General features: G+C 41.8%; 1 protein-coding gene across 1 annotated transcript in view; it reads left to right on the top strand.

Moving 5' to 3' along the window:
- Window positions 1-300: 300 nt before the first annotated feature.
- Window positions 301-11,180, top strand: part of synpo2a (synaptopodin 2a) — a 17,715-nt gene continuing 6,835 nt past the window's right edge. The window contains 5 exon segments of the mRNA XM_029454946.1: window positions 301-481; window positions 6,600-6,751; window positions 8,115-8,298; window positions 8,300-8,909; window positions 10,610-11,180. Of these exon segments, the coding sequence (XP_029310806.1) occupies window positions 374-481; window positions 6,600-6,751; window positions 8,115-8,298; window positions 8,300-8,909; window positions 10,610-11,180 (1,625 nt within the window). The 5' untranslated portion in view covers window positions 301-373.

Genomic DNA, 11,180 nt, shown 5'->3' with positions numbered 1-11,180 from the left:
ACCGATGCATTAACACACAATAATATCAATATAAGCATGCTCTGTGATTTATGGAAACTATTATGTATATTTTCTGCAGAAGTTGGACATTTAGTTTGCAAAGTATCAGTTCTCGCGTGTTTATTAGGATGTCATAGCATAGCGGGGATATTACACAGAGTAAATCCAAGAGCTCACCATAACAAACCAGTTGCATGCAACGCCTGCAGGCGGGTCCGTGCGCCGTGACGTGTCCTGAGCGGGCTGGACTCAGGGAGAACTCAGATGATGGGGATTACACAGTTTGAGTGTGGTGGAGGTGGTTTTTGCTGCTGGTCCGTCTGACAGCTCGATGATCGCACGGTGGAGGTCTGGCTGAGGAGCTGTGCGCAGCATGGGCACCGGGGATTACATCTGCGTTACTCTGCGTGGTGGTGCTCCCTGGGGATTCACCCTGAGAGAGGGAGAGGGGGACACCTACAGACCTTTCTTAGTCTCCCAGGTATCTATCTACTTATCCATCTATCTAAAACAGCATCGTACCAGACTGTTGGTATTGATAAGTCTTTGGATATATCTGCAAATATGATACAAAAAGCCTAACGAAAGTTTTATCGGAAATATCCTATAACATCTCCAGTTTGGATTACACGTACCATGTGGTATCAGGTTTGACTTTTGAGTAATTCAGTGAAAAAAGTATTTTTCTTAAGTTGATCAAACCCCGGTGAAGAGAATTTATTCGGAGCAGTGCGTGCGTGCGTGCGTGTCGCTGCATTTTTGTGTGCGTTGGCTGTGTTTTGGTGCAAGATTCCTCGGGACCCTTATATGGTCAAGGCCAAGAGAGAGTGTGAAGCTGAGGGCAGTGTGATCTGTTATCACTCAGAGACTTCAACAAGAAAGCAAAACATTGTTCAGACGAACCTGAAGAGTGGAGAGTGTGTGCGTTACGCAGCCATGCAAAGAAATAATACAAGCTACAAGTCAGCTGCTGTAACTTTAGAAGAACATTAAAGCATGTGACACAAAGGAGGCAAATTCTAAGTTGGTCTATAATGTAGGCTGCTTTGGCTGCATAATAGTTGTCCAGCCTGATAGTGTGCTAATAAACCTTATATCATCTGCACTCTTTGTGAGGCAGGCATCACTTCACAAGATATTGCAAAGACATGACACAACGTTTTCAGGCAGTATTGTTGGATAATATTGTTTCTGGCATTAGGCTATCATTTGCACCGAATATGAATGTCAATGTTTCATACTTGTACCATCTTTCACACCTTGTTCAACTGTTTACAACTAAAGAATGTGGCTGCACATCACTGTGAGCACATGATTTTGCTCGGAGGCTTCGTCCTTTTGAAACGCTGTCGAGTCCTATTTGCGTGTAAAGTGTTTTCCATTAGTCGACTAATTAGTCGCCCACTACTGTTTCTTTACTCGTTCATTTGTTATAGTTTTTTTTTTCATGCTGAATGACTTATTTCCAAGAAACTTACTTGCACATCTCTGGTAAACACAAGCTCTAAAGTGGAAGCTTTGCACGATTCTTTGTGGAGAAACTCAAGTTTTACACTGTTATTTGTGTAGGAATGTCTTCTATATGCAAAATATAATGCCTCTGTGTAAGTGTGTGGCTCATAAACTAAACTCCAAACAGATTAGGCTACATTAAGAAGTTTTATTTCACCTTGCTGAAATAAAAACATCCGATTAATTCAAATGTCACAAATATAAATGTCAGATTAATGCAGACATATCTTTTAGATAGTGTGTGACGTGCATGTGCACTGAGAGGTAAAGCCAGGTGCCTTTATCTCTATATATGGTATACAATGCATGTTCACGCTGTGCAGGTCCCTCGTCAACTTGTCCTCCGTACTGAACGTGTAAATGTTTTTCTTATTCTGCATTCCTGCGATATCAAAGCTCCAGCAGAAGAGAGCACTCTGAAAGCTTCAATAGATCATTCCCAAGACACACACTTAACAACTCTGACCTGCATGTGTGGCTTTTATTGGGATATTTTTGTATGAAAAGAGATATTAGTTCCACATTTGTTGGCATGAAAGTCTATTTTAATTGAGCGTGGACACAAAAACTCTTCAAATGTCTCATAAACATGTGGTCAGACGAACAAAACATATTAATTATCACTGATTCTGGATTAAATCAGAATTAAAGCAGATAATGAGTATTAAATTGTAAGTCTCTGTTGAAATAGTTTCCACAAGTTGTATGAACTTTATAAACAAAAAGTCAAAATCACAAATGTAGGCGGCAGACTTCGTCCAGTTCTAATGTTTACACAATCTCATTCTCGTTGATTCTCAACAACACTGAGGTTTAGTGAGCAAAACAGTGAACGTCAGAACTTTTCTCCGCTTCTAATGTGCCAGTGTTCATTTACTCTCGAGACTTCCGCCTAATTTCTCATGTGTGATTGATGTGTGAAGAGTTTTGTGCATACACTTTGCGTTTAAGTGTTGGCCTGTAAGTAGCTATATGATGTTTGTCATCTGGGGGTTTCAGTCCATCTCATCTGGAAGGCATAACTCTAAACATACCTCCGAACTCTTCTTGTGGGAAAGGCGGAGAGCCAAGTCTGTTAGTTTAAAAGTCAAAAAAGCAAACATACCAAGACAAATAGTGAGGTTGTGCTCTCCTGTGTGTGATAAAAAGGTGTTTTAAAGCTTCTGCTGCATGCAGTGGAAGCTGTGTGATAGTTCAGAGCTGACGGGCAGTACAGTGTCGGGGCACGGGGTATCCACTCCTTAAAGCTTCTCTCCATATAAGGGAGGCCGTACTTTTCTTCTTCTCTGGAGTCCTGGCCTCAGTACAAAGGGGATGAGGTCACTTTATTTTTTAAAGCTGCAGAAACTGCACAATACAAGAGTTTACAAGTTGTGACCAGTGCACCTTTTATAAAAGCATGTGATGTTCAGTGTGATGCTCGTCGCCTGAGCGCAAGTGAGAAGACTTCTTTTCTCTGTATTGATACTTAACAGATATTTCCAAAACAGAAACTGCATAAATCCGAGCAACCTGAACAGACATTGTGGCCTCCTAATTACTAAGGTATGCCATCTTGGGATGTGGAATGTCAACACGCATCAGATCAGTTATTGAGCACTGGATGGAAATGTAATCTTAATGCAAGTCAGAGACTTCTCAGAGTTTAAACTAGGGCTGCAACTAACCCTTATGTTCAGTATCCATCAATCGAAAGACTATTTTCTAGATTAATCGTATCTCAAAGTCCAAGGTGAAGTCTTAATGTTTAGTTGTATCTGTCCAAAGAAGCAAAGCAAAGATATTCACTTTAATATGATATAAACAGAGAACCTTGTGAGGCTGAAACAGTTTATATGAACTAATCCAAATGTTATCCCCGTTCCTCTTAATGTTGTAATAGAAGTCCTCTCCCTCCGGCCGGGTTATCTTGCCCTTTACAGAGCAGAGAGGGCTCTTGTTGCAGATTTGTCGGTCCTAATGGTGCACCATAGGAACCTTATTAAGCTGCCAAGCAAAATGCCATCGCTTCATTCAGTCAGTGACGAGTAAACAAAGTGCTTCACTGCAGTGTTTGGCGTTGTGATTTTCAACAAAACATCCACATCCTGGTCCCGGGAGAAAGCAGTGACTTCAGATGATGACTGTGCTGGTTTTTCCACTTTTTTTTCTATTTTAAATGTAAACAAATTAAGACCAATATAAGTGCTTTATATTGTGAAGATGTATGTTGCAGTGTTCTTGGCTCTGAGTGCTCTTTGCCACCGCCAGCTGGACTGCAGCCTTGTGACACAAAGCATTTTTCAGACAACCTGAAGATTTGTTTTGTCGTGAATTCATCTTATAAAAGAGCACACCCGTTCATTTTATCAGAGAAATGTGAAAAGTAAAACAGCTAAACAAAACTTTCTAGCCCTCGAAATGTTTCTCTTTAAAACAAAAGAAGAATAAATCTGTCCACCAGCCAGCCGTGGGGCAGTAAAAGAACCTGAGCGAGATGAATGAAGACATTAAATGTAACTGTCCTCCCACATGGTGCGAGTGGTACCTGTACGGCAGCTGGAAAATATTTTCCTCAAATGTAATAACATAATTGCTTAAAGCTGTGACGGGCAGGAACCGCCGGGAGCGATGTGGACACATTATGCAGTCCTGTAGTTCCTGTGATTTTCTGTTGTGTTGAAGCCTATTAAATAGATAATTTGAAAATGGGCAGCCCAGGAGAATGTTGTCTAATTGTGGACCCACATGATGTCAGTCGTAAATCCTGCTAATCAGGGCATTCTTGGAAAGCACTTTATTTAAAAAGAATGTTTCCTCTCTCCTGACACCTACAGTCTCAGTGTTTTCTGTCCTCTGCAGAGTTTCTCTTCACAAGCAGCACATGCCATATTGAGGAGCTGTCTGCCTCCATGCCTGTGTGTCTCTGTGTCTCTGTGTCTCTGTGTCTCTGTGTCTTTGTGTTGCGAAGGACAGACGACAACAAATGTTTCCCCTCCTTTTTTGGAGCACCAGTGGTTGCTTCCAGAAAAACCATCCTCCCTGTAATGAGGTGTCCCAATAGACTGGCACACAGGCTGCCTTATAGGGTCTGCATGCACACCGTTAACTCTTAAACTCAGAGTTACCAGCTCTATAAAGTAACTCATAAAATAATTTTGTATATATAGCGAGGTCGGCTCATTTCATTGCCTCAGGCTCGTGAGTTTTAAGGTTCTGTAAAAAAATTAAAAAGCTGGTATAGTAGTGCTAATGTTGTCACACTGCAAGAAAAGTAGTTTGATTTTACATCTTTTAAAATACAAGTAATGAAAGAAAAGTCAACGTGTGTGTGTGTGTGTGTGTGTGTGTGTGTGTGTGTGTGTGTGTGTGTGTGTGTGTGTGTGTGTGTGTGTGTGTGTGTGTGTGTGTGTGTGTGTGTGTGTGTGTGTCGCCATCTAGTGACACGATTGTTTTACTGCAAGTGTTTCCATTTGAATACATGTGCAGGAGATATTTGTGCAGAAGTTGTTGCTCTCTGCATGTATTCTACATTTCTTTTTGCCGCCTTTTCTTTATGTTCGAAAGCCCTGAGAAGCAAGTGACAGAAAAAACTCTTGTGATCTGAATACTTTTCTCTCCTGTGTACATACTGACATTGTTTTGTATTTTTTACACAACCTCTGTGTTCTAAATATTAAATGCATTCATGTTTTCTTCCAGCTGAGTTTTAATTTCTTTATGCACTCTAAACAAATATTGTGTTGACCATAAACTCCAAGACAAAGATCACAATATATGACTTTATGAGTTATCATATGGCACTTTTGGCAACCAATAAACGAGAGAGAGAGAGAGAGAGAGAGAGAGAGAGAGAGAGAGAGAGAGAGAGAGAGAGAGAGAGAGAGAGAGAGAGAGAGAGAGAGAGAGAGAGAGAGAGAGAGAGAGAGAGAGAGAGAGAGAGAGAGAGAGAGAAATCAAAGTGCAGATGTCATGTAGTTAAAACACCCACTAGTACATTTTTAAGTAGATACCAATCTGAAGAAATCAGTAAATCATTGCAGATATTATAAAAATTAAAGCTGTTTGTTTGTCGTATTTGCAACACACCAGCACATATTTCCTGAGAGGATATCCTCAAGTAATCATTCATCCCCGTTGCTGTATAAGTGGCCTCTTGTGCAACATTCATGGTGTATTTCTCCTTATTAAATCCTTTTATTAATGAACCATTTTATAGGAACCAATTACAAGGGAACACAAGCATCAGTCATTAGTGTAACTGTATAAAGTGTCTGAGCAGATCTGCCCTGCAGCAACGTTATGCAGCTGCATGGTGAAAATAAAAAGTAGACATACATCATCCTACATATCCTACAGTATGTGTGTTATTGCATATCACATACATTTTTGCAAAGGTTGAGTTTTTGTTTATTTTGGAAGTTGAACATCCACTCCGATAATAAGTCTATAATCCAGTGTGTCTCCGAAATACAGACAAAACCTTAAAGACAAACACGTCCCCATTGAAAGCCAATAAAACCACAAACTTTGAGTATTTTCCACTAAATTGCCCCATTTTCTTATATTTGCCCTGTGGGACAAATACATGCTACTTTCCTGGTTTAACTCAGTGAAAGTGGAATATTATGTTTTATACTATATTTTTATGTCAGTGTTTTGATGCAGGCACAAGGGTTAATTTCCACTACCTCACCTTCCATATCCTCATTTAATAGATCTCAGTGTTTAATGATCCAGTCTGAAAACCTGTTTTAATCTGAATCACACGACATACACCTCAAAGCAGACAACCCATTCAGCATCGTTTTATCTTTTATAAACTTCTATTTATTTACACCAATTTTCTATTTTTTTAATTTATTATTATTATATGCAGGCTGACTCCATTGAGGAGACTTTTCTCATGTCATTTTCATAAATATTACTATTTTTTCCCACCTACAAACACTGTAGTCATTTGTGTTTTATCAGCTGAGGTGTGTGTGTGTGTGTGTGTGTGTGTGTGTGTGTGTGTGTGTGTGTGTGTGTGTGTGTGTGTGTGTGTGTGTGTGTGTGTGTGAGTGAGAGAGAGATACGTCCTCCTTCTAAGATGTTGTCCTCCACAGGTAGCAGCAGGTGGTCGTGCCTTCCTGGCGGGAGTCTGTGAAGGTGATGAGGTCGTGTCACTCAACGGAGAGCCGTGTGCAGATCTCACTCTTTTACGAGCCTTGGCGCTGATCGACACATCGATCGACTGTCTTCAGCTGCTTGTGAAGAGGTAGGGTCACATGTCACCCGTTAGTTTAATGATGGTGAACTCTGAAACACGACTGTGTCTGTGTCTCGTGACAACTGAGCCATGCAGCGCTGAAGCAATGCATAAAGTAATTGTATTGTTGCACCGCTGTATTAGCATTTAGATAGCATGTTGTTTTATGACCTGTGCCCCTTTTGCATTGCTCAGTGAAGCACTGACTTTATCTGTACGTTTGTGCATTCATGTCTATGAATTAACGAGTTAATGTGTGTCAGTCATGCTTGACCTTCCCACTGGCTCGACCAAGGAGTTACAGATTTGTGTGTCTGATTGACGTGCAGCTGCTCAGCCGTTACTCAGTGCGTAGTGCCCGTGTGTTTATTAGGGTGACATGTCCTCACATATTCCTACATATGTGCCCACATTTTAACTGCAGAGGGACATGCAGTTAAAGCTTAATTTAGTTTTTGAATCTAGTTTAAAGTAGTGTTCCTCGTGGCTATAAGCAGAGTGCAGGGTTTAGATTGTTTCTTTGAGGATCTTGTCTCTGCAGACTTAAAGAGCAGATGACCTCAGTTTATCAAAATGTAATATGATATGTCACTCTTTCCCATTTGGAGAAAATGAGCGCCCGCTGAGGTCTAATCAACGCAAATTCAGTAACTGATGTCAGAGGTAATGACATTCTGTTATGCTATTCCTTGCTGACCTTGACGGTGGAAATTAGGCAGAGCGATGTTGAGGCGTGATTATTTTCCCCTTCAGTGACCTTTCATTTAACTTGCTGCATGAACATTACATCTACTTGATTACATCGACAACTTCAGCAATGGGAAACCCTAACCCTTCCTCAACAACGGATTGTTAATTCAGATGGAACTGGAAATGTGTCGGCATCACATCTGCTTTTTTATGAAACATGTTGTCACAGCAAAGGCAGCAAAGAGATCCTGTATTGATCTGAAAGTCCAGTACACTGTTTAAAGAACTAGAGCTGGCATCATCTCTTATTGATATTATTAAGGCGACACTACAGACAAAAACATTTTCATGCACTGATCAATTTTGAGGTTTTGGGCCACTGGAAACATCCAAAATCTACATTTAGGAGTTTATTTTACTAACTTGTCTGTTTGTGTCTGTAGATTTATCCTAAATTTACCAAAAGTTAGCATAACATATTGCCTCATTTGCATGTTTAAACATACACTTTCAGAAAACTTGTATTATAAAAAAAGAATTGTCTTAATGTAAGTAATGAAGTGGGGAAGTTTCATGCTGATATAAGTTAAAGATTCTCCTGAAGTGTCTTAATGATCAACATTACTCATCTAAGAAATATTGCAGCGCTCACTCATTCCTGTTCTCCCCTCTCCTCTGAAAGATACTGCTCCATCCCCTCAGAAGAATCTGAGTCAGAAGAGACGCTCTGTGTGGAGAGGGACTCCTCTGGTGAGGCTTTAGAGAGCACCACCCTCCACATCTTCTCCCCACAGCACAGCTCCCAAAGTCCAAGGGAACTCTACATATCCGAGTCCCGGGATGAGGCCTACTATGGGGAGTTCGGGCAGCGACGCAGAGGTTCCCAAGGGACCCCAGCTGCTTTACACTCAGCTACATACTCCCTTGCCTGGAGGTCGGAGAGGCCGGGAGCCTGTTTGTAAGGAAGATGATGAAGAAGCACGGCGGAGCTTCTCCCCTGGGAACATGGTGGAGCTCCAGGTGTCCCTGTCTGAGCAAACCTTGGACGGTGTGGGCTGCACCTCTCTTGGGAGCGCTCACGGGATAGAGGGACAACTCTCAAACAGAGAGGCCGTCGAGAAGATCCACACCACCACTGCGTCGCACTACGTACCGTGTTCTGCCAGACAGCCGCTCGGCCAGCACGGAGTGGTGCTCAGCTCTCATTCGATGCTGGGGCAGGTGGAGGTCATTCTACAGCAGCCGGCAGCATCGGGAGCAGGGAGGGGCATCCTGAGTGTGGGAGGCCCCAGGGTCAGTGGAAGTGTTGGATCCCAAAGCGAAGGAGAAGAAGGAGGAGGGCCCTGCGAGGGAGTTCCTGGGTCTTTCACCGTCTCCTTTGGAATTCCCTCAGAAGAGGCGACACCAGCAGGAGAGCAGGACTCTGAGACGGAGGGTGACCCAGACAAACCCAACAAGCATCGGGCAAAACACGCCAGTAAGTACTATATCCATTTGTACCAGGGAGGAATACCCTTTGTGCAGAGTAATAAACATCTATCTTTTATGGGCCGAAATGCATGCTAATAGGTCAACGCTAAATTGCATTTGTCAACAACACGTGTGCATTCCAAGCCGGTGTGTGTACTCCTAAAATAGTGCGTGTCCCTCACTGCAGTATGAGGAAGGAGCTCGTTCCTTCAAATGAAAGCACATACTTCAAGGTCTAACCTCAACTACAACACAATCAAAGTGATAGTACAGTAGTAGGACAGTGCAGACAGGATAGTGACCGTCAACAAAAGCTACATGTAAAGAATCAAAGAAGGAAAAACAGTTGAATTAACCACATGAAAGAAGCTGCTATACTTTATAAAACATCTTAAAGTATCCTTTAGAAGAGGCGGGATGATGAATATGGATACTGAGGCGCTGGTTAGAAGACATAAATATAACACGAGCACGCTGATGATGCCTGCAGAAGTGGCCCTTTGACAGACACCAGCATGTGCTCCCTTGGCCCGTTACCTGATCCTTTCAAACCGGTTGCTTTAACTGAGCTAAAAAAGTGATCTGTTGCTCACACCCGCTGCCTCCTCCACCTTCAGGTTAGTCTTGCAGGAATATGAATAAGGAAGCCTTCGTATTATTTTATTACAGCCTTGCATTGTTGCTTTGAGTGGCTTTGTTGTGTGGTGTCTGTCAGCCGTGTGGCAGGTTGAAGAAGAACGGAAGGTTTGAAGGGTACAGCTTGTGAACTCACAGATCAGGACTGGTGAAGACGCTTCTCCTGCTGAATTTGTTGCATGCACGCTTTGATCTTTCTCAGTTTCTATTCCTGGCTACTTTATGGGAAAGAGCAACTGATTTAATATAGTTCATTGTCTGTGAACAAATGAGGATTTTAGACACGGGTCAGAGGATTTCATGATAGCTTTATGGGTTGATGGTTTATGTTCATCTGAATGTGCAAATAGGGCGAGTATACAGCTATAGGTGGATAAATAAGGGGAATAAGAATGTCAAGGAAACAGTTAATGTCTTAGTTTAGTTGTTCAGAACAGTTCTACCACAGTGCTTGTACAGTAGTAGTGTGTGTGTGTATATATATGTATATATATATATAGTAGTATTAATTGCGTATTAGTCTGCTGTTATTTCTGCTTCCGCTTTTAATGTGAACATTGGATGTATTTTTAAAACTAGTTTCTTTACAGAAGGCTGATATCAGTGTAATGTCACACTGCTGAAATTAATTACTTTGTGCCTTGCTTAACTTTGATCCGAAACTTAATTGTGTCGTCTGTCACTGTGTTATTTGTACAAGCTCTATTTTTACTCCTCAGATGAGTGATGAACCAAATGGGGTTTATATGATGAAATTAAATTGTATTTTCTGACTGACAGAGATTCAGGATGAATAAAAGCTTTGTACATTCAGAATTTAAAGTAATTTAGTTATGTAAAATTGCATGTTCAATGCAGATACATTGTCTAAGGACTGCCTTGAAGTTGTCTTAGTGATCATAGAGCTTAGAAGTACAAAAAATGTGTTTATAACATAACATAGAAAAGCAGCTGTATCAAGTTTTTTTTCAAAACATACTCCAAACAGATTATATTGTCAGTTTGTGAAGCCTTTATTTTGATTCCCCTGTCTGAGCCTTTATTCTAAACCCTGAACTCTCTTCTATACAGGGCTCAGGCGCAGCGAGAGTCTGTCTGAGAAGCACGTGAAGGAGGCCAAGTCCAAATGTAAACGTATTGCTCTCCTTCTAACGGCTGCTCCACCCAACCCCAACAACAAGGGGGTGTTGATGTTCAAGAAACATCGGCAGAGGGCCAAGAAATACACACTTGTGAGCTACGGCACAGGAGAAGACGAACCAGAGTACAGCGACGAAGACGACGAGGAAAACGAAGACGACACACAAGAAACCCACACTGTTGAATTTACCCTTTTGGCTCCAAACGGTTCTGAATTAGACAAGCATTTCATCACTAATGCCCATAGTGGCAAAGGTCTGCTAACTATCAACTGGGACAAGGGTCTCCTTGAGATTGAAAGGAACCTGAATAACCAAGCAGAGATGGAATGTTTGCCTGAAACCAAGGGAAAAGGTGCCGTAATGTTTGCCCAACGGCGTATGAGGATGGACGAGATTTCTGCTGAACATGATGAGCTTCGGCGTCAGGGGATTCCTGTGGAAGCAGTGCCGGTGGTTGAGAAGAAGATAGAAGAGCACTCCTACATGCAGTCCACCACAGA

Source organism: Cottoperca gobio, chromosome 18 (assembly GCF_900634415.1).
Source record: "Cottoperca gobio chromosome 18, fCotGob3.1, whole genome shotgun sequence".
Taxonomy (NCBI): domain Eukaryota; kingdom Metazoa; phylum Chordata; class Actinopteri; order Perciformes; family Bovichtidae; genus Cottoperca; species Cottoperca gobio.
Note: the sequence above shows the minus strand (reverse complement) of the source record. Positions and strands in the feature narration are given on the sequence as shown.